This window comes from Planococcus citri, chromosome 1 (assembly GCF_950023065.1).
Source record: "Planococcus citri chromosome 1, ihPlaCitr1.1, whole genome shotgun sequence".
NCBI classification, from domain to species: Eukaryota; Metazoa; Arthropoda; class Insecta; order Hemiptera; family Pseudococcidae; genus Planococcus; species Planococcus citri.
In genome coordinates, this window is record NC_088677.1 from 85,638,954 (window position 1) to 85,662,755 (window position 23,802).

Genomic DNA, 23,802 nt, shown 5'->3' on the forward strand with positions numbered 1-23,802 from the left:
TGCGAGTGATTTTTGAAATTAGTTTTTTTGTTCATCGTTGGAAAAATGAATTTCCAATGGCCAACAAATAGGCGCAAATCGTGCTCAATTTCTTCGATTTATTTATTTATTTATTTTCTTTAATTTAAAATTGAAAAACGTATTTAGGAAATTTGAAAGGTTATAGGTACCTTACAAAGTAAAAACTTGTTTAATTTTTAGCTCGATCTTTCCTAGAACAGAGTAAAAACTCAGGCTTGTTGGTAGGTGGGTCATTCCATTTCAATTCGACCAAAAAAATGCGATTTTGAAAGTCATGTCTTTAGATTTCGCTCAAATTTTTTTACAATATTTTCCCACCCAGTAAGTAAGAAACCAGCAATCAGTTTGGTCCCAGCCCACTCAGTGGGAGGGGGAGGGGTACAGTTAATTTCACATTGTCTCGAGGTACTCAACTTCAGCAGCGCATTCCTCCAAAACTGTGATACTTTGATCAAAACTTATTTCAAAGTTCAAAAGGGTATTGAATTTTGAACTTTTTAAGCATTTTGAAATTTTCAAAATTTGAAAGTTGAACTTTCAAATTTGAAGTTCAAATTTCAAAATGGCGCTGTAGGTAAGAGCTACTATTTAAAATTGTGAAAAAATTTCCAAAGATGTAACTTTTGATGCTTTTTCGAAATATTCCAGTTTCAAGATGGGATCTCTTGATAGTGAGGAAGCACCCCCACCCCCAATTTTGGGCAAAACTTTCAAAAGAAATCTGGGGCATGTGATATATCGAATTGTATGTTTTTGGTAACGTTGAACACGAGTATGACGTTCGATTTTCGATTGGATCCCATCCACGGCCCCCAGCACCTCCCCAAATGGAGTGAAAGTTCAAAATATGGGTTTTTTTCGCGCGACACATGGAATAGTATGTTTTTGATGACGCTGAACACGAATATGACGTCAGATTTTTGGTTCGACCCCATCCACGGCCTCCAACAAATTTTTTGGACTTTTACCAATTAGGGAAGGTTCTGGGAGCAATGGGTGAGGTCAGTTTGAAAAACTAAAGCTATATTCGTGTTCAGCGATATCGAAAACGTACTATTCATGTGCCACACGATTAAAAACATTTTTTTTCAGGTTACCCTACTTGAGGAAGTGCGGGGGGCGTGGATGGGGTCCAATCGAAAATATAACGTCATATTCGTGTTCAGCGTTACCAAAAACATACAATTCGATATATCACATGCCTCAATTTTTTTTTCGAAAGTTTTGCCCAAAATTGGGGGTGGGGGAGCTCCCCTTCTATCAAGAGATCCCATCTGGAAACTTAAATATTTCGAAAAAGCATCAAAAGTTACATCTATGGAAATTTTTTCAGAGTTTTACATGGTAGCTCCCACTTACAGCGCCATTTTGAAATTTGAACTTTAAATTTGAAAATTCAACTTTCAAATTTTGAAAATTGTCTAAGAAGGGTCCACTTTTAGTAAAGATTGTCAAAAAGGGCCAATTTTTGCAAAAGTTGTCAAAAAAGTATCCATTTTTAGCACAATTTTCAAAAAATGTACACTTCTGTTAAAAAGGCCCAAAATGTGTCCATTTTTGGTAAAATTGTCTAACAGGGTAGATTTTTGCCAAAATTCTCAAACATTACTGTTTTTGCCAAGATTTCCTAAAAAAATCTTGTTCTTACCAAAATTGTCCGAAAGAGTCCATTTTTGGTAAATTTGTCAGAAAGGGTCAATTTTTGCCAAAATTTTGCAACGAAAATTATCTTGTTTTTGCACAAATTGTCAGAAAGTAGCCATTTTTAGCACAATTTTCAAAAAACGTCCACTTTTGTGAATGGTCCAAAATGTGTCCATTTTTGATAAACTTGTCTAAAAGGGTCGATTTTTGCCAAAGTTTTCAAACTTGACTGCTTTGCCAAGATTCCCTAAAAAAATTTTGTTATTACCAAAATTATCCAAAAGAGTCCATTTTTGATAAATTGGTCAATTTTTGCCAAAATTTGAAAACAAAAATTATTTTGCTTTTGGAAAAACTGTCAAAAAGTAGCCTATCCATTTTTAGCATAATTTTCAAAAAAGTCCACTTATTTTTGATAAACTTGTCTAAAAGGGTCGGTTGTTGCCAAAATTTTCAAACTGACCTCTTTTGCCAAGATTTCCTAAAAAAAAATTTGTTATTACCAAAACTATCCAAAAGAGTCCATTTTTGGTAAATTTGTGAAAAAGCGTCAATTTTTGCCAAAATTTTTCAATAAGATCTTGTTTTCGCAAAAATTGTCATAAAAAGGCCAATTAATTTAAGCACAATTTTTAAAGTGTCCTTTTATGTCAGAGCTATTCAAAAATTACCATTTTTAGTGAAATTATTAAAAAAGGTCAATTTTTTCCAAAATTGTCTAAAGGGTCCATTTTTAGAGAATTTGTCAAAAAGCGTCAATTTTTGCCAAAATTTCTCAACAAAAATTATTTTGTTTTTGCAAAAATTGTCAAAAAGTATCCATTCTTAGCACAATTTTCAAAGAACGTCCACTTTTGTTAAAATGGTCCAAAATGTGTCTATTTTTGGTAAACTTGTCTAAAAGGGTCGGTTGTTGCCAAAATTTTCAAACAATACTGCTTTTGTCAATATTTTCTAAAAAAAATCTTATTTTTACCAAAATTGCCCAAAAGAGTCCATTTTTGGTAAATTGGTCAAAAAGGGTGAATTCTTGCCAAAATTTCCCAACAATAATTATTCTGTTTTTGCAAAAATTGTCAAGAAGTAGGTATCCATTTTTAGCACATTTTTCAAAAAAAGTCCACTTTTGTTAAAATGGTCCAAAATGCGTCTTATTTTGGTAAACTTGTCTAATAGGGTCGATTTTTGCCAAAATTTTCCAACAAAAATTATTTTGTTTGTGCAAAAATTGTCAAAATTTTCAAAAAACGTCCACTTTTGTTAAAATGGTCCAAAATGTGTCCTATTTTGGTAAACTTGTCTGAAATGGTCGATTGTCGCCAAAATTTTCAAACATTACTGCTTTTGCCAAGATTTCCTAAAAAAATCTTTTATTCACCAAAATTGTCCAAAAGAGTTCACTTTTGATTTTGTCAATTTTTGCCAAAGTTTTCCAACAAAAATTATTATTTTTTTTGCCAAAAATGTCTAAAGGGTCCATTTTTTGAGAATTTGTCAAAGAGCATCAATTTTTGCCAAAATTTCTCAACAAAAATTATTTTGTTTTTGCAAAAATTGTCAAAAAGTATCCTTTCTTAGCACAATTTTCAAAGAACGTCCACTTTTATTAAAATGGTCCAAAATGTGTCCTATTTTGGTAAACTTGTCTAAAAGAGTCGATTTTTTCCAAAATTTTCAAACAATACTTCTTTTGTCAATATTTCCTAAAAAAATCTTATTTTTACCAAAATTGCCCAAAAGAGTCCATTTTTGGTAAATTGGTCGAAAAGTGTCAATTTTTGCCAAAATTTCCCAACAATAGTTATTTTTTTTTGCAAAAATTGTCAAGATGTAGGTATCCATTTTTAGCACATTTTTCAAAAAAAAGTCCACTTTTGTAAAAATGGTCCAAAATGTGTCTTATTTTGGTAAACTTGTCTAATAGGATCGATTTTTGCCAAAATTTTCCAACAAAAATTATTTTGTTTTTGCAAAAATTGTCAAAATTTTCAAAAAAACGTCCACTTCTGTTAAAATGGTCCAAAATGTGTCAATTTTTGGTAAACTTTTCTAAAAGAATCGATTTTTTCCAAAATTTTCAAACAATACTGCTTTTGTCAATATTTCCTAAAAAATCTTATTTTTACCAAAATTGCCCAAAAGAGTCCATTTTTGGTAAATTGGTCAAAAAGTGTCGATTTTTGCCAAAATTTCTCAACAATAATTATTCTGTTTTTGCAAATAAAATTGTCAAGAAGTAGGTATCCATTTTTAGCACATTTTTCAGAAAAAGTCCACTTTTGTTAAAATGGTCCAAAATGTGTCTTATTTTGGTAAACTTGTCTAGTAGGGTCGATTTTTGCCAAAATTTTCCAACAAAAATTATTTTGTTTTTGCAAAAATTGTCAACATTTTCAAAAAACGTCCACTTTTGTTAAATGGTCCAAAATGTGTCTTATTTTGGTAAACTTGTCTAATAGGGTCGATTTTTGCCAAAATTTTCCAACAAAAATTATTTTGTTTTTGCAAAAATTGTCAACATTTTCAAAAAACGTCCACTTTTGTTAAAATGGTCCAAAATGTGTCCTATTTTGGTAAACTTATTGTCTTAAAGGGTCGATTTTTGCCAAAATTTTCAGCACAATTTTCAAAAAACGTCCACTTTTGTTAAAATGGTCCAAAATGTGTCAATTTTTGGTAAACTTGTCTGAAATGGTCGATTTTCGCCAAAATTTTCAAACATTACTGGTTTTGCCAAGATTTCCTAAAAAAATCTTATTTTCACCAAAATTGTCCAAAAGAGTTCACTTTTGATTTTGTCAATTTTTGCCAAAGTTTTCCTACAAAATTTTTTTTTTTTTTGCAAAAATTGTCAAAAAGTATCTATTTTTAGCTCAACTTTCAAAAAGTCTCTACTTTTATCAAAAGTATCCAAAAGTGCCCATTTTTAGTAAAATTGTCAAACATCATTGTTCTTGCCAAAATCTCCCAAAAAAGTCTTGTTTTGCCAAAATTGCCCGAAATAAGTACACCACTGTCCAGTCTTGGTAAATTTTCAAAAGAAGACAATTGTTGCTGAAATTGTCAAACGTCCTTTTTCTTGCCACGTGTTATGCTTTTTCAACTTTTATGTGTTGAAAAGTTAACTAGGTACCTATTAGTTATTACATTGTAGTACTTACATTATTTTTTACATAACATAAAATAGCTCATCGTTAAGGTATTTATGTGAAAAAATTTCAGATTCTTTCGAACGAGCAATTATCATTGATTTATTAGCACTATCATTTGTTTTTCAATAAGTATTTTAATTCAACAATAATAAGTAGGTACCTATCTAATAAGTTTTCTCGCTTTGGAGATCTCGAATACATGAAAACCCTAGAAGGGTATTAATAATCTAGTAACTACTTATAAATACCCCCCCCCCAAAAAAAAAAAAATTAAAAAATAAGTAAGTTATAAACAATAAAATTGACGGACGATAGCTAAAACGTCAATAAATTGGGTAAAATGAATTTAAAAACAAAAAATACCAGTATGTAATTACAAACGAATACGTATACTTGGTAACTAAATTCGATACACGCCGATTATAGGAACAGTAAAAAAAAAACCACATTTATAAAATGTTCAATAATAAATTAGGACACGTTCCTGAGGTGTCATTTCCCTTACAGCATCCTCAATAGCTTGCTTAAACGTTTTCCTATCACTTTCCGATTCGATATACCAGTCTATCAATTTCATCGCAGTATTGGATCGTTTCTTCACCATCATTCTCTTCAGTTTATCGATGGCCTGGGGTGAAGAAATGATTTTTCTTTTGAATTCCGCCGCTAAATCGATCGGTAAACCATCGGCAATAATTCTTGGCAGGATAAGGTCCTTGGAAACAAAACGATTTACACACATTTGCAAACCTTCGTCCGACAAGAGGAGATTTTTTTTATACTCGGAAACGATTTCTGGATACGATGACCGGAGTGGAGCCAGGTCAGCATTCAAATATTTCAAATTTCCGACAGAGTAGCACTTTAAACACCAGTTATTGAGAACCTGCATATTCTCAGATAACATTTTACGCAGGAATTGCGTCGATGAAGAATCGGTAAGAATTGAGGAGCGGAAATCAAGTAATCTGAAGAGCGAGTCAAAGTGACGACGGGTTATCAACCTTTGACATTTTATGTTGAAGTAAGAGCTACTGACGAGAAATTGCTTGTATTCGGTCGATTCTGCAGCATCGACATGGAATAAACTCAACAATCCGTCAAGCAATTCCAAATCTCTGCGACGACATAATTTCAGGCATATTACAATGAAGAACCGTGCCTTCGTAACTTTTCGTTTGATACTCGTATCGACAGAATCGCAGTACGACAACACCGATGATATTAAATTGAAGAGATGTGATTCCATGTACATGACGTACTGCAATTGTCTTAATATGATTTGGAAGAACACATAATCACTGGAATTTAATATACTATAGTTCTTTATATAATCTGGAGCAGTGTTCCATAGTTCAATTATAATCGACTCTTTCACTTGGTCGAGCAACAGCACGCTGATTAAGTTACCGAATTGAGCTCCAGTAATAAAATTTCGAAATTCGTACCACGATTCAAAAATGGCATCTTCTTCATCGTTATCTTTGGAATTGGCGTAATTGGGTACGATAATAATAAAGTATTTTTCAAACACCGAAACACGTTGAGATTCGTTCAATTTCATCAATATTAATTTTTGATAACGTAAGCCAAACTTTTCGATCAAATCAACAGCTTTTGTAACTTGTTGCTCGCTATTCAATTGATTGAAGATGTATTCGATCGCTGGCCAGTTGGAAACACGCATGTCTAAGGCGTTTAACACATTGATAGGTGTAAGATTTTCATCCTCTGGTAGTGACTTATCGAATTTGCCAGCCCAATACAAACTTAACTGATGAGGCTCGTGGACACCATCGAATAAACGGTCAATCGTCTCGAACGTCTGCCATATTTTCTCGACTTCTTCTTGCAAGCAATACGTGCTTGCCACGTGAAACTTGTCGACAGTGTTCAATTTGTCGGATTTTAATAAATTTCGAGCAGTTTCTAGCAAATTGATTGTCTCGTTCGAATTCCAATAAATACAGTTGACGTGCTCGTATGCCTTTTTTAGTTCATATTTGTTAAGAAATACAGCTTCGGAGATGTGGCAAGCCCAGGTTCGCACGGTCTCATCTATTCTTCTTACATAATTCTGGATGGAATTCGCAATCGACTTCGGTACAGGTAATACTAAGTCTACCCAAAGGAATATCTCGAATAACATAGGTGACCGAAGACGTGGCTCAGCTTGTGTGGTAAATCCTCCTATCTCGACACAGGCACGATTCCATAAAGCGATTGCCGCCTTCACGGTAGCTATCTTTTGCAAGGTAGGCGCCGAGGTCGGTCTCTCTGGAACAATACAATAAATCGAATGTATCGATTAGACCTCCTCAGTCGAGAGAAATTAGCAATTTCAGATGGATTCGAACAATGAATTAATGATTCAACTTACCTTCTACTTTATCAGGATTGTAATCTTCCAGTTTATAACCAAAGGTGTACCGGTACCAATTTTCACTCGCATAATCGCTTTCCTTTGATCGATCTGGCAGAACCATGATACCTACGTCAGAATAAGACGTCAAAATAAGACAACTAGATAAATTTAAACTTTTTTCGATGCTTAGAATTGAAAATTGAATTTTTTCGAATTTTGATTTTTCGTGATGAGTTCATTTTATCGAGTGAAAGGGGGTTTTTGAACTTTTTCAACAGATGTAAGAATAGGGGTCAAATGGGTCAACTTTACCAAACTAAACTTTTTTTCATTATTCAGGTCAAAAAATCGTATTTTTTCGCAAACTTAAAGTTTTTTTAAATCGACTTTGCAACAAGTTTACCATCCCAATTTTTTAATATGTTTTTCAGCATAAACAGTAGTTGTCCATAATATATTTTTTTCAGAATTTTTGAGAGTCGGGAGTCGGAACGATATAAAAACTACGTTTTGAAACTTTTTGAGCTAATTTTTTGTTCGAAAAAAAGTGGCAACACTGATTTTTATGATATCACCAAAAAGCCTTTCAAAACCCCTAACTATGGGAAAAAGTTCCATTTTGGTAGGTATCGCGGTTATCGAGTAATTCACGTTGCTGAAAGGGATGGTATTTTTGATTCACTGAAAACTTTGACACCCCCTGGCTGCCGTTAAAAATGGGCTAGAGGGCTGCGATTTGCGCCGTTGGTCATCCCTTCGGAAGCTCTTTCCACAGGAAAAATTTCAAAAAAATCGCCGAACCCACCTACCGCTTCTTGGTCCAATTGACGTGGAATGACCCTGGAGCTAATTTTTTTAGGGGGCTAAAACCGGTTCAGATTCACGTTTTTTGCGATTTACTCCGAAAATATTAGGTTTACGATAACAACTACCATGACTAAAAATGTTCCCCTTCAAATTCTCGACAATTCGATGCTACGCTCGATACCCATCCCTCAAGAGGGGTGTCTAAAAAAAGGGGTGGAAAGAGTAAGTGTTTCAAAAAATGGCAGTGCAATAAATTGATCAAAGTTACCACTTAATATCATTCGTTTTTGCTCAATTTTTTTTTACAAAGTCTACTCACCCAATTATTAATCACGCCACCATTGATTGGTCTTCAACCCTCCCCCGGGGTTGGGGGAGGGGTGCTTGATTTTTCAAGTAACACACAACTGAATCACGTATTTGAAAAATGAATCTGGATATGCGATAACTATATCGAATAGTATGTTATCGAGGTAACTTAATACGAATACCAATTTATTTTCTGGGCCCAACTCCACAAAGCCCCTCTGTGCCTCAATAATGGGGGTTAAAATTTTGAAAAATCGTGAAAAGTCGAGTGATATATCGAATGGTATGTTTTCGAGGTCGCTGAATACGAATATGAACTTACTTTTTGTGTCCCACCTCCCAATGTTCCTATGTGCCCCGACAGGGGAGCCAAAATTTCAAAAAATCATCAAAAAGTCGAGTGATATATCAAAAGGAATGTTTTTGAGATCGTTAAGCACAATTATGAACTTATTTTTAGGGTCGCCGACCCCACAATGTCCCTCTGTGTCCCAAAGAAGGGGCCAAATTTCGAAAAATCGTGAAATGTCGAGTGATATATCGAATGGTATTTCGAGGTCGCTGAATACAAATATGAACTTGATTTCTGCTTACAGTTCCTCAAAACCCCTTTACCCCTTTCTAAATAGGATAAAATTCTTAAAAGTCGCTGAAAATCATGTAAATACGAGTATATCGAATAGTACATAATATACTTAGTCCGGCATATGACAATAGGAGTAATAGCACCCCCCCCGCCGATCCTCCGGCACAACTTTTTTCTTAAAGGGGACTTCCTAAGGAATGTTTTAAAGCAAACTTGCCAAAAAAAAGTTGGCCTTACTTACAAAATGGCGGCCATTTTGATCGACAGGTCAGCCAAAATCGCAGATTTTGCGTTTTAACATAGGACTTGCACGAACTTTTTCAAACTTTACAAATGTAGATCGAAAGATCATGCAAAAATCTATCGCCTGTCAAAATTTCAAGTGCTGAAGTGCATTTTTCGATTTTTGGTGAATTTTTGAAAATCGAATTTAGGCCAAAAATGAGGGAAAAAATCAAAATTTTACCAAATTGACCAAGAAAGCTGAAATTTGGAATATACCCTATTTTTTTCGACGTGCCAAATCGATTGGAAACGGTTTCAACCCGTTTTGAGCAGTTCTGGAGCCTCCAGCAGATTTTTGAAACTCGAAATTGCCACAAAATTCCATAAAATTGGAGTTGTAAAGCTGAAATTTATTCTAAAAACTAATTTAAATACGCTACGAAGTGCTGCAGGTGAATTTCAAGTCGTTTTGGAGCCTCCAGCGACTTTTGAAAATTCCTGAAGCCTCCAGCAGATTTTTGAAACTTTAAATTTTCACAAAATTTCATCAAACGGAGATGGAAAGCTGAAATTTACTCTACACTCCAATTTTAACACCCTCTGAAAACGACTTCAGGTGGGTTCAAGTAATTTTAGGGCCCCCAGCGACTTTTTTTGAAAATTACTGGAGCCTCCAGCAGATTTTTGAAACTTTAAATTTTCACAAAATTTCATCAAATAAAGATGGAAAGCTAAAATTTACTTTACCCTACAATTTTAACATCCTCTGAAGACGACTTCAGGTGGGTTCCAGTCATTTTTAGGGCCTCCAGCGACTTTTTTGAAAATTACCGGAGCCTCCAGTAAATTCTTGAAACTTGAAATTTCCCCAACATTAATTTTATTTATCAAATGAAGTTGGCAAGCTGAAAATTACTTCGCAGACTACATGGTGGTTTCAAATGGTTTTGAAGCTTCCAGCTACTTTAAGGAAATTTCAATTTCCCAAAAAAACGTAATACAACCTTTCAAAAAGTTGCTGGAGGCTCCAAAACGACTTGAAATTCACCAGCAGTCAACTTCGCAGCGTATTGAAATTAGTTTGCCGAAAAAATCTACTGGCGGCTCCAGTAATTTTCAAAAAAGTCGTTGGAGGCTCTAAAATGACTCGAAATTCACCTGCAGTACTTCGTAGCGTATTGAATTTAGTTTTTAGAAAAAATGTTAGCTTTACAACTCCAATTTGATGGAATTTTGTAAAAATTTAAGGTTTCAAAAATCTGCTGGAGGCTCCAGTAATTTTCAAAAAAAGTCGCTGGGGGCCCTAAAATTACTTGAACCCACCTGAAGTCGTTTTCAGAGGGTGTTAAAATTGGAGTGTAGAGTAAATTTCAGCTTTCCATCTCCGTTTGATGAAATTTTGTGAAAATTTAAAGTTTCAAAAATCTGCTGGAGGCTTCAGGAATTTTCAAAAGTCGCTGGAGGCTCCAAAACGACTTGAAATTCACCTGCAGCACTTCGTAGCGTATTTAAATTAGTTTTTAGAATAAATTTTTGCTTTAAAACTCCAATTTGATGGAATTTTGTGGCAATTTCGAGTTTCAAAAATCTGCTGGAGGCTCCCGAACTAGTGATGGGCCGATTATTTTGAAAAAAATAATCGATCATGTTTTTATAGGGTATTTGGCGTAAATTTCATCACAATCTTGCGTTTTTTGGCGTTAAAATTGAAAAAGGATAATTTTCAAAACCGTGAAAACAGAAATATTGACGAATCCATCTTGTATTTTCATCATTTTCTCCAGAATAATCACATTTCTGTCATTCTCTGTTATTTCAACGGTCAATTAATTAACATTTTTACGTTTTTTCAGCAATTTTGAACATTTTAATGTGATAAAAAAATAATCGAAAATCATCGATTTAATCGATTATTTTTTCACCGATTAATCGGAGTCGCGATTATTTTTTTGGCCGATTAATCGATTTTCGATTATTTGAAATAATCGATTTTTGCCCAACACTATCCCGAACTGCTAAAAACGAGTTGAAACTGTTTCCAATCAATTTGGCATGTCGAAAAAATAGGGTATATCCCAAATTTCAGCTTTCTTGGTCAATTTGATAAAATTTTGATTTTTTCCCTCATTTTTGGCCTAAATTCGATTTTCAAAAATTCACCAAAAATCGAAAAACGCACTTCAGCACTTGAAATTTTGACAAGTGATAGATTTTTGCATGATCTTTCGATCTACATTTGTAAAGTTTGAAAATGTTCGTGCAAGTCCTATGTTAAAACGCAAAATCTGCAATTTTGGCTGACCTGTCGATCAAAATGGCCAACTTTGTTTTGGCAAGTTTGCTTTAAAAACATTCCTTAGGACGTCCCCTTTAAGAAAAAAGTTGTCCCGGAGGATCGGCGGGGGGGGGGTGCAATTATTCCGATTGTCATATGCCGGACTAATATGTTTTCAAGATTACTGAACAAATATTTTTAGAATCTAAAGCACATCAATGGTTCTCTGCCCCAAAAAAGTTAACGACAAGACATGGTGTGATCTTCTTTAAAGTTTCACACCATTATTTTAGAAATAATTCTGAAAATTCATCTCAAAAACACTGATTGGAGTAACTTTCAGACGGAGAAGCGGAGAGGTATGAGGTATTACCAAGCCATCATCGGGATCGCTATTCAAAAAGTTTGAACGCTCATTTTGCAGAGAAAACATGTTTTACATCTCAAGATTTTTCTTTAAAAAACGCTCATTCACCTACCAGTTTTTGATTATTTTTCAATAGAAAATGAAATGGAACTAGGATTTTCACTGTGTTGTCGAATTTCATCGAAATAAAAATATGTATAATCATCCAACTAACTTCTATTTTTAAATTTTTCCAAGGTACGTGCCACTCGAATTATTTTTTTATGAGAAATTTAAATGAAATTAATTACCTTGAGAGAGGGCAGATTGCCTCCACTGCCAAAGGTAGTGCTTATATTATGAACCCCTTATATTGAAAATATTGGTAATGTCTGAAATACTTTAGAAATAGGCTAAGTACATATACGGTTGCGATGTACTCGCGCATATAGGGCTGCGCACCCTTCTATTAAAGGGTTCGCGGCGCCTTTGACATTTATAGCCCAAGATAGGGATTTTGGGCATAAATAAGGAAAGTCACATAAATTCTACAATTTATGTGTAAGTAAATGTACTTAGCAAATGCGTGATTGGTCCACCACTTTTGGGGGTGGGAAATTGACCATCTTACGCTGCTTTTATAATACTGATTTTCGTGAACAAAGCCCAGTTCTTTCTTGGGTTCGGATATTCGCGATACTTGGTTCTTAAGTCAGTGCTAACATAATATTACCATGGCCGCGATCCCCTATGGGATAAGCCATGGTATGGCTTCTTTTCGATTAACACCATCTCGCGCATGGTTAATATTATTTATTAAAAATAGATTAATCGATCTTCTATCGATTAATAACAAGTGTACCTTTTCGGTCTTAGGGGATTTATCCGGAAATCACCTTAATTCGCGAAGTTAACAAGTGCCTCTTTTAGTTAAGTTCCATCGATGCCATTAAGTATTAGGTTGGCTTTAGAAGAGATGGAAAACGCGTACAGTCCAAGTAAGTGGTGCTTGCACCTACTTCGTTTATTATTAAGCCTTTTTTCCCGTAGAAGTGTAGACCATGGTGTCGAACTCTATGGTGACCAAAATCATATGCTTTTCGCGTAAATATTTAATTTATGTGATTATTCTCGTGTATATATTACCATGTGTGTATTTTCGCCTATCCTATCTGTTGTGTCTTATAGGGTAAAATCTTATTATTAGGATTATTGTCTTTTATTTAATGGCCCACATCTCGTAAATATGTGAAGGTCATTCTCTTGTTTAAATTCATCCGGTTTCTTACTCTCTGTCAAAATTATTAACTTATGGAGTATTCGATGAATTTATGTGTAAAAAGTGTAAATACATGTCGTAAGTAAAATTTAACCCCCGTTGGTATTCATTCTCACCACCATCACCTTCAGGTAGTCGTGCTTATCAACACTATATCAACCTATTTATAATTTTTTTTTTTTTTGGATGGAAAAACTCATAAATTGATAACATATTTTAAAATAGAATCCCGAAAACATACCATTCGATATACTTATTACTCCACTTTTCATGATTTTTCGAAATTTGGCCCCGTTTTGGAGCGAAGAGGGACATTGTGAGGTGGGACCCTAAAAGTAAGTTCATATTTGTACTCAGCGACCTCGAAAACATACCATTCGATATATCACTCGACATTTCACGATTTTTCGAAATTTGGCCCCTTCTTTGGGGCACAGAGAGACATTGTGGGGTCGAACCCAAAAAATAAGTTCATTATTGTGCTTAACGATCTCAAAAATATTCCAGTTGATATATCACTCGACTTTTTGATGATTTTTTGACATTTTGGCCCCCTTGTTGGGGCCCAGAGGAACATTGGAAGGTGGGACACAAAAAGTAAGTTCATATTCGTATTCAGCGACCTCGAAAACATAGCATTCGATATATCACTCGACTTTTCACGATTTTTCAAAATTTTAACCCCCTTTTTGGGGCACAGAGGGGCTTTGAGGAGTTGGGCCCAGAAAATAAGTTGGTATTCGTATTAAGCGACCTCGATAACATACTAGGTATTTGATATATCGCATGTCCAGATTCGTTTTTCAAATACGTGATTCAGTGTTACTTGAGAAATCAAGCATCCCCCATTAACCCCTTGGTAGGGTTGAAGACCAATCAATGGTGGCGTGATTAATACTTGGGTGATTAGACTTTGTAAAAAAAAATTGAGCAAAAACGAATGATATTAAGTGGAAACTTTGATCAATTCATTGCACTGCCATTTTTTGAAACATTTACTCTTTCCATCCCTATTTTTAGACACCCCTCTTGAGGGATGGGTATCGAGCGTAGCACCAAATTGTCGAGAATTTGAAGGGAAACATTTTTAGTCATGGTAGTTTTTATTGTAAACCTAATATTTTCGGAGTAAATCGCAAAAAACGTGAATCGGAACCGGTTTTAGCCCCCTAAAAAAAATTAGCTCCAGGGTTAGGAAGGTCGGTTTTTTTTTGGTAGTTCAGGGGGTTCATCTGAACACATTCCCGAAGAAAAACTTAATGTGCCAATTTTTTCCTTTTTGCCCTCGCTTTTTTTCGTTATTTTCCTGTTCTAGATGGGTGAAGTGGAGAGGCACATTCGGTTTCATGGCGTTTATCAGAAATAGTGAAAATAGTGAATTTTTTTCATGTTTTTTTTTTTTTATTTTACTACGCGTTTTAATTTTTAAACATTGAAGATTGTGTACCAATTTTTGACCATGGCCTATCTAAATTTTTTTTCTGAAAATAACACATTTTTGGGGGGGTTTAAAAACACTTAGATTGAATTGAATATTCAACTTATTTCTACTACTTGAACGCTCGATAAACTATCATATCATTCTTAGCACTTCCTTCCTAGCTCAAAATACCTGCAAAAATTTCAAAATTTCGATCAAAACATCCTCCCAATAGCAGGTACCTACTTCAAATACCTACGTGCTTAGTCGGTGTTACAGAGAAAAAAAATGAAATAAAATTCTCGAAAAGAAAATATACATTTTAGAAAAATTTTTATAGTCGAACCTCGAAAAAATTGGGCGAAAGCTGAATTTCACATTATTTGTTCAGATTGGTCTCTAAAACAACCCATCAAAAGTTGCACCCCCCCCACCCCAACTTGCCGGCTACCACCGCAAGAGGTCATAAACCTTTGCCGATACAGGTTTTTCGGCTGTATCGCCGAAATGAAGGGTCCAAGAGGAAAAATGTTCGAACAAAAACTGATCTACGCAAATTTTCCTATCAGCATGACCAGTCCAGCTTTTCCCAAAACGGTGATTTCACCCTTACTCAGGAGGTGGTAAAGTTGATAATTTTATGAAAATTGTTTTAAAAAATAAAAATCGACAATTTAAAACGTGAACTCGATTCACGGTAGACTCAAAAATATTTTGACCAAAGTTGCACACTGCAACTTGTCTGCTAGCCCCCCCCCTCCCCGCAAAAGGTCATTAACCTGTGTTAATCTACGTTTTTCGGCTATATCCCCGAAAAGAAGGGTTGGAAGGAAAAAAGTGATTCAACTAAAATTATTCTACGTCAAATTTCCTATAAAGATGGCCAGTTCAGTTGAAATAATATATTTTTCGATTTTTGGTGAATTTTTGAAAATTAAATTCTGGTCAAAAATGAGAAAAAAATCAAAATTTTACCAAATTGAGCCATAAAGCTGAAATTTGGGACATACCTTATTTTTGACCTGCCAAATCGATTGGAAACAATTTCAAACCGTTTTGAGCAGTTCTGGAGCCTCCAGTACATTTTTGAAATTTGAAATTTTCACAAAATTTTATCAAAAGCAGTTGGAAAGCTAAAATGCATTCTGTAAACTAATTTCAATACGTTAGGGAGTCGACTGCAAGTAGATTTCAAGTCGTTTTGGAGCCTCCAGCGACCTTTTTGGAAATTACCGGAGCCTCTGGCAGATATTTCAATGCTCAAGATTTCCATAAAATTTCACCAAACAGAGTCATCTTTTTTTTGACATTATTCTGAGGTGGATCGCAGGCAGTTTCAATCCGTTTTAGAGTCTACAGCAGATTTTTAGAAACTTCTGTTTTTCAAAAAATGTCACAAAATCTATTCCTTTTTATGAAGTGTTGCAGAAATTACACGTTTCAAAAATTTACTGTGAATTTCCGCATTCCAACTTCATTTGATGAAATTTTGTGGAAATTTCAAGTTTCAAAAATGTGCTGGAGGCTCCAGAACTGCTCAAAACGGTTTGAAATTGTTTCCAATCGATTTGGCAGGTCGAAAATAGGGTATGTCCCAAATTTCAGCTTTACAGCTCAATTTGGTAAAATTTTGATTTTTTTTCTCATTTTTGGCCTAAATTTGATTTTTAAAAATTCACCAAAAATCGAAAAATAAATTTCGACTGAACTGGCCATCCTTCTAGGAAATTTGACGTAGAATAATTTTAGTTGAATCATTTTTTTCCCTCCGACCCTTCATTTCGGCGATATAGCCGAAAAACGTATATTGACACAGGTTAATGACCTTTTGCGGAGGTAGCAGACAAGTTGCAGTGTGCATCTTTGGTCAAAATATTTTTGAGTCCACCGTGAATCAAGTTCACGTTTTAAATTGTCGATTTTCATTTTTTAAAACAATTTTCATAAAATTGACAACTTTACCCCCCTCCTCCCCCCCCAAGTAAGGGTGAAATCTCCATTTTGGGAAAAGCTGAACTGGTCATGCTGATAGCAAATTTACCGTAGAACAATTTTTGTTCAAACATTTTTCCTCTCGAACCTTTCATGTCGACGATACAGCCGAAAAACCTGTATCGGCAAAGGTTATAATGACCTTTTGCGAGGGTAGCCGGCAAGTAGAGGGGGGGGGGTGCATCTTTTGATGGGTTGTTTTAGAGACCGATCTGAACAAATAATGTAAAATTCAGATTTCCCCAAATTTTTTCGAGGTTCGACTAAAAATTTTGCTAAAATGACCGGACTATTTGGCATAAAATAGAATTTTTTGGAGAAAAAAGCCTTTGCTCACAATATTTCGTCAAAAAAGTGGAACTGCAGACAATTTTGACAAAAAGCAGTAGTTTTGAAAATTTTGGCTAAAAATTTATGCAATTTATTTATTTTGGAATAACTAACTACGAAAAAAATAAATATTGACAATGATTTGGCAAAAAAAAACAGGACTTTTTGGGATAATTTTGGCAAAAGCAACAATTTTTGCCAATTTAAGCAACAAGATTTTTTGAACATTTCGGCAAAAAGCAGAAGTTTTTTTTGGAAATTTTTACAAAAGTTAGGAGCTTTTTATAATTCTGACCAAAAAAAAGGAACTTATTTACAATGTTGACTCAAACGAGATTTTTTTGATAATTTAGTCAAAAACAGAACTTTGCAGACAATTCTGGCAAAAAACATAACACGGACTTCTTGGGATCATTTTGGCAATAGCAGGAAAGGCTATAGGTGGATAAGTATGGTGAATTTGCCCCCGAGAGCTTCAGGGTTGATATTTGCATGGAAGGTTGGTACCCTTGAGCACCTTCCGTCACAAAAGTTTCAGACCCCCAGGACCCCCCGTTTTTGAGAAACCCCCCCTTTTCTAAAATTACAATAAAAAATTTTTTCTCAGCCCCATGTGAACCGATTTTTTTAATTTTTTGGTATGTTGTAAACATCCATAAGAGGCATCCCCACAAAAAATTTCAACCCCCTCCCCCCATATTTTCCCCTCAAAATGGCGTTTTTTAGTTTTGTTTGCCCGTTTTAGCAATGATCATGATTCGGCACAAAAATGCGAATAGCATTTTTAAATGTATTTTTGACTCCAACAAAACATATATTTTTTTCAAAAAAAAATTTTTGGTGGGCCGTGGTCAAAAATTGAAAAAACCAACAGAGGGGGTTAAAAATGGAATCTGGTGTAAATCATTGTTTTTGGTAAACAAGGTGTCGTTTCCATATGAATCGAACCCCCCGAACACGAATATGACGCTCAATCTTATGCTACCCTCATCCACACCCCTCCAGCGCCTCTGCCCCCTTCTCAATTTTTACTATATCAAAAGTTCAGCTATTTTCGTAATATTGGTGTCGTTTCCAAATGAATCGAACCCCCCGAACACAAATATGACATCCAATTTTACGCTACCCTCATCCACACCCCTCCAGTGCCTTAGCCCCCACCTCAATTTCTACTATATTAAATATTGAGCTATTTTCATAATGTTGGTATCGTTTCCATATGAATCGAACCCTCCGAACACAAATATGAATTCCAATTTTTTGCTACCCTCATCCACACCCCTCCAGCGCCTCTGCCCCCTTCTCAATTTTTACTATACGAGTATTAAAAGTTGAGCTATTTTCGTAATGTTGGTATTGTTTCGATATGGATCGAACCCCCCGAACACGAATATGACGCCCAATCTTATGCTACCCTCATCCACACCCCTCCAGCGCCTCTGCCCCCTTCTCAATTTTTACTATATCAAAAGTTCAGCTATTTTCGTAATATTGGTGTCGTTTCCAATTGAATCGAACCCCCCGAACACAAATATGACGTCCAATTTTACGCTACCCTCATCCACACCCCTCCAGTGCCTTAGCCCCCACCTCAATTCCTACTATATTAAATATTGAGCTATTTTCATAATGTTGGTATCGTTTCCATATGAATCGAACCCTCCGAACACAAATATGAATTCCAATTTTTTGCTACCCTCATCCACACCCCTCCCCAGTGCGTCAGCCCTCACCTCAATTTTCACTATATTGAAAGTTCAGATATTTTCATAATGTTGGTGTCGGTTCTATATGAGTCGAACACCCCGAACACGAATATGAAGTGCAATTTAGCTCTACTCTCATCCATCACCTTTCAGGCTACAGCCAGCTCGACAATTTTTATTATTTGAAATGCTAAACCTATTTTCATAATGCTGGGTGTCATTTTGGCACGAATGGAAACCTCGAAACTTGAATGTTAAAGTTTGAACCTTGCGATGGTCATTGTTTTACGAGTTGTTGGGGGGGTAAACCAACTTTCACCATTGAGGGGTGCCACTCCCTGCTCTATCCGCTCCCGGGGGCACCACTAACTTGGTGATACTACGTCAGACCCAACAGATATTTGGGGACCCTTATACCCAATACACTAATGAAGAGGCATTGCACTGTTCAGTATAATGTTTATTAGGTATAATGGTAAATGGTCACACGGTCATATGTGTGACACGATACAATACAGAAGTATTATTCTGCTGAGCGTTGCTTATAACGGTAGAGGCTAGCGGAGCTACTACGTCAAGGTATGATAAACAACTGCACAGAGGCAGGAGCTTTCGGCAGGGTCTACCTCTGGATGGAACGAATCCACCAGAGGGCGCTAATCTAGTTAGCTTACCCCCAGCCTGGGCATAATTACCCCACTAGGTGGGTAACCAGGAGCCCCTAGTCCCCACTACAGAGTTTTCAACCTACGCGAAACATACTTTTAAAAGTAATAACAACCTGAGTAATTATTTGTAGAAGATTGATCATAAAATTGGACGTCATATTCGTGTTCGGGGGGTTCGATCCATATCGAAACAATACCAACATTACGAAAATAGCTCAACTTTTAATACTCGTATAGTAAAAATTGAGAAGGGGGCAGAGGCGCTGGAGGGGTGTGGATGAGGGTAGCAAAAAATTGGAATTCATATTTGTGTTCGGAGGGTTCGATTCATATGGAAACGATACCAACATTATGAAAATAGCTCAATATTTAATATAGTAGAAATTGAGGTGGGGGCTAAGGCACTGGAGGGGTGTGGATGAGGGTAGCGTAAAATTGGATGTCATATTTGTGTTCGGGGGGTTCGATTCATTTGGAAACGACACCAATATTACGAAAATAGCTGAACTTTTGATATAGTAAAAATTGAGAAGGGGGCAGAGGCGCTGGAGGGGTGTGGATGAGGGTAGCATAAGATTGGGCGTCATATTCGTGTTCGGAGGGTTCGATTCATATGGAAACGACACCTTGTTTACCAAAAACAATGATTTACACCAGATTCCATTTTTAACCCCCTCTGTTGGTTTTTTCAATTTTTGACCACGGCCCACCAAAAATTTTTTTTTGAAAAAAATATATGTTTTGTTGGAGTCAAAAATACATTTAAAAATGCTATTCGCATTTTTGTGCCGAATCATGATCATTGCTAAAACGGGCAAACAAAACTAAAAAACGCCATTTTGAGGGGAAAATATGGGGGGAGGGGGTTGAAATTTTTTGTGGGGATGCCTCTTATGGATGTTTACAACATACCAAAAAATTAAAAAAATCGGTTCACATGGGGCTGAGAAAAAATTTTTTATTGTAATTTTAGAAAAGGGGGGTTTCTCAAAAACGGGGGGTCCTGGGGGTCTGAAACTTTTGTGACGGAAGGTGCTCAAGGGTACCAACCTTCCATGCAAATATCAACCCTGAAGCTCTCGGGGGCAAATTCACCATACTTATCCACCTATAGCCTTTCGAAATTTTGGCTACCATCAAAGTTTTTTGGCCATTTCTGCAAAAAATATTTGGACGTATTTTTCAACTAAGTATTTTGGTAAAAAAAAACGGGACTTTTTTGGAAATTTTGACAAAAATTGTGATTTTTTAATGATTCTTTTTTTTCAATTTCGGCGAAAATGAGACTTTTTTCATAAGTAAGATTTTTTGAAGATTTTGTCGAAAAACATGTATCTACTTTTTTGGCAATTTTTACAAAAAGTCACAGTTTTTTAATAATTTTGGCTAAAAATAGGAATTTTTGAAATTTTGGCCAACAACAGGATTTTTTGTTCATTTTTGCTTACAAAAAAATACCTTATTAGGACTTTTTTGATAACGTCAACGTCATTCAGAAGAAAATGTATATTTCGACAATTATGACTAAAAACATTGCTTTTTGACAATTTCGACAAAAGTTAGGATACTTTTATAATTTTTGACCAAATCGTATGAGAACAGGGCCATTTCACCTACATATCTTATCTGCTGGGAATACCCAAAGGGATAAAAAATGATTTGTTTACTTGAAATTCCTCCCCCCCCCCCTTGAAAAAAAGGTCTCTCCGACGATGCATTTCGGTCAAAACTGCCAGAAAATTCCAAATTTTGATGAAATATGTATCAACAAAATACACGTCCTATTTTTCGCTAAAAATTCGGAAACAATAATTTTCAAGCTTTGCCAAAATTCGTACATCATCATAGGTACCTTACCTACCTACTTAGTCCCCACCAAATTAAAAACGTTTCAGATCTTTTTCTCAAGACGAACAGATAATCATTTTTTCGTCTGAATCGTCACTTTAGGTAGGTAACTAGGTACCTCTACCTATACACTTATCATTTTGTAAGCGCCTATAGTACGAGTAAATGAGTACTATCTAAAACACACGAGCAACACTAGAGTAAACAATGAATTAATGGAAAGTACAACTTACGCGAACGAAAATATGCTTATTATTCGCAATCTTCACAAATCAAAAAAACTTCTTCGATAATTTGAATAAAAAAAAAACACTTTGAATCGAAATAAATACCGAACATTTTACGTAGATACGATTAAATACAACATGTTAACACTACTGGCTTCATCGTTTAAATATGTACAGTACAACAATTTACACATAACAAAAGTTCGATAAGCCCATCGAACCACCGAACGCATACATATACAAAAACATACGCGCAACTTTGATTCATGCAACTACATTGCAAACACTTATCTATTATCTATTATTATTTCTCCTGCAGTTTCGGTACCTAATTTAAAGTAGGACCGATTCGAATAGGCATTGCTGATAAATGCACCTGAACCTGTACCTATTTAGCTTCCAAAAGAATCATTTAATATTCAACATGAACCTTATTGTAATTTCGACTGTAAATAATATCTCATTTCATGAACTCCATAATTATATAGGATTAAGGAAGGGAGCGATTAGATCTCGTCAGATCAAATTCGATCTGGGGTATTTCCGAATCTCATCCGGTCTGAACTCATAAACTTGACTAACACTCTGATCAGATTAGCTCTTATTGGGTATAGTCGTATTAAATTTGATCTAGGCTATATCTGATCTGATCCAATCATTTTTATAGCAATCAAAAAAGCTCAAAGAAGTGACAAAATAAAAATCGCACCAAAAAAACACAAAACATAACGAAGGTCGGTAATATGTTCTGGTTTTCAAGTTCAGAAAGTTGAACTAGGTATTTCAAATTTTTTTTTTGACGAAAAAGCTAGATTTGTTGGCAATTTTTGATAACGAAATGAGAATTTTAGCAATTTTTGGCAAAAGAGCCAATTAGGGTCGATTTTTTCCAAAATTTTCAAACTGACTGCTTTTGCCAAGATTTCCTAAAAAAAATTTGTTATTACCAAAAAAAGGCCAATATTTTATTAACAAAAAGTGTCAATTTTTAGTGCAATTGTCAAAAAATGACCACTTTTGTCAAAATTTTCTAAAATGTGTTCTTTTTTAGTGAAATTGTCAAAAAAAGGGCCAATATTTTTACCAAAATTGTCAAACACCAAAATTTCTCAAAAAATCTTGTTTTTGCAAAAACGTTTGATAAAACCGTCAAAATAGGTAAATTTTTGGCAAAATAGTCAAACACTGCTGTTCTTGCCAAAATTGCCCGCAAAATCTTGTTTTATGCAAGAATGGTCAAAACGTGCCCATTTTTGCCAAAATATGTCCAAAGAGTCCACTTTTAGTAAGATTGTCTGGCAAAAAGAGGCAATTTTTGCAAAAATTTTCCAACAAAATCCTGTTTCCTGCAAAAAGTGTCAAAAAGTGTCCACTTTTAATAAAATTATCCAAAAAAGGTCCATTTTTGTTTAAATTGTCAAAAAGGACCAATTTTTGCCAAAAATTGTCAAACACAACTGTTCATGCCAAAATTTTTCCAAAAAAAGTCTTGTTTTTGTAAAAATTGTCAAAAAGCTCCTTTTTTTGTCAGTATTGTCAAAAAGGTCTCCATTTTTAGTAAAGTTGTCAAAAAAAGTCAATTTTTGCCAAAATTTTCAAACATTGCAGTTCTTGACAAAGTCTTTCAATAAAATCTTGTTTTTGCAAAAATTGTCATGGAGTGTCTATTTTTAGCCCAATTTTCAAAAAGTCTCCACTTTTGTCAAAAGTCTTCAAAAGCGTGCATTTTTGCCAAAATTGTCAATCATTTCTATTTTCGCAAAGATCTCGGCAAGTGTCCATTTTTAGTAAAAATTGTCAAAGATTCAATTTTCGCCAAAATTCTCAAACACTACATCACTGGTCGACATTTTCCAAAAAAAACTTGTATTTTTTTCAAAAATTGTCCAAAAGTAGGTATCCATTTTTAGCACAATTTTCAAAAAATGGTCACTTTTGTTAGAACGGGTATAAAATGTGTCCATTTTTGGTAAAATTGTCTAAAAGGGTAGATTTTCACCGAAATTCTCAAACATTATACTGTTTTTGCCAAGATTTCCTAAAAAAGTCTCGTTCTTACCAAAAGAGTCCATTTTTGGTAAAGTTGTCAAAAAAAGTCAATTTTTGCCAAAATTTTCAAGCATTGCTGTTCTTGCCAAAATCTTCCAATAAAATCTTGTTTTTTCAAAAATGGTCATAAAGTGTCTATTTTTATCCCAATTTTCAAAAAGTCTCAGCTTTTTAATTCGACCAAAAAATGCGATTTTGAAAACCATGTATTTTCATTTCGCTCAAATTTTGTTTACAATATCTACCCACCCAGTAAGTAAGAAACCCGCAGTCAGTTTGGTCCCAGCCCCCTAAGGGGGTGGGTGGGGAGGCTTCCATTATTTTCCCATCCTCTCAGGATACTCAACTTCAGCAGCGCATTCCTCCAAAACTATGATACCCTGATGAACACTGATTTCACAGTTCCAAAGGGTATTGAATTTTGAACTTTTTATTAAGCATTTTGAAATTTTCAAAATTTGAAATTTTAAAATGGCGCTGTAAGTGGGAGCTACCATTTGAAATTCTGAAAAAAATTTCCATAGATGTACCTCTTGATGCTTGCTCGAAATAT

General features: G+C 35.0%; 1 protein-coding gene across 1 annotated transcript; it reads right to left on the minus strand.

Annotated features, from left to right (window-relative positions):
• Positions 1-4,901: 4,901 nt before the first annotated feature.
• On the minus strand, positions 4,902-21,575 carry LOC135839193 (uncharacterized). The gene is made up of 3 exons (XM_065355097.1): positions 21,207-21,575; positions 7,198-7,308; positions 4,902-7,094 (listed from the first exon to the last, which is right to left on the minus strand). Exons 2-3 carry the CDS (start codon positions 7,301-7,303, stop codon positions 5,278-5,280), a joined length of 1,923 nt encoding a protein of 640 aa, XP_065211169.1. The 5' UTR covers positions 7,304-7,308; positions 21,207-21,575; the 3' UTR covers positions 4,902-5,277.
• Between the last annotated feature and the right edge of the window lie 2,227 nt (positions 21,576-23,802).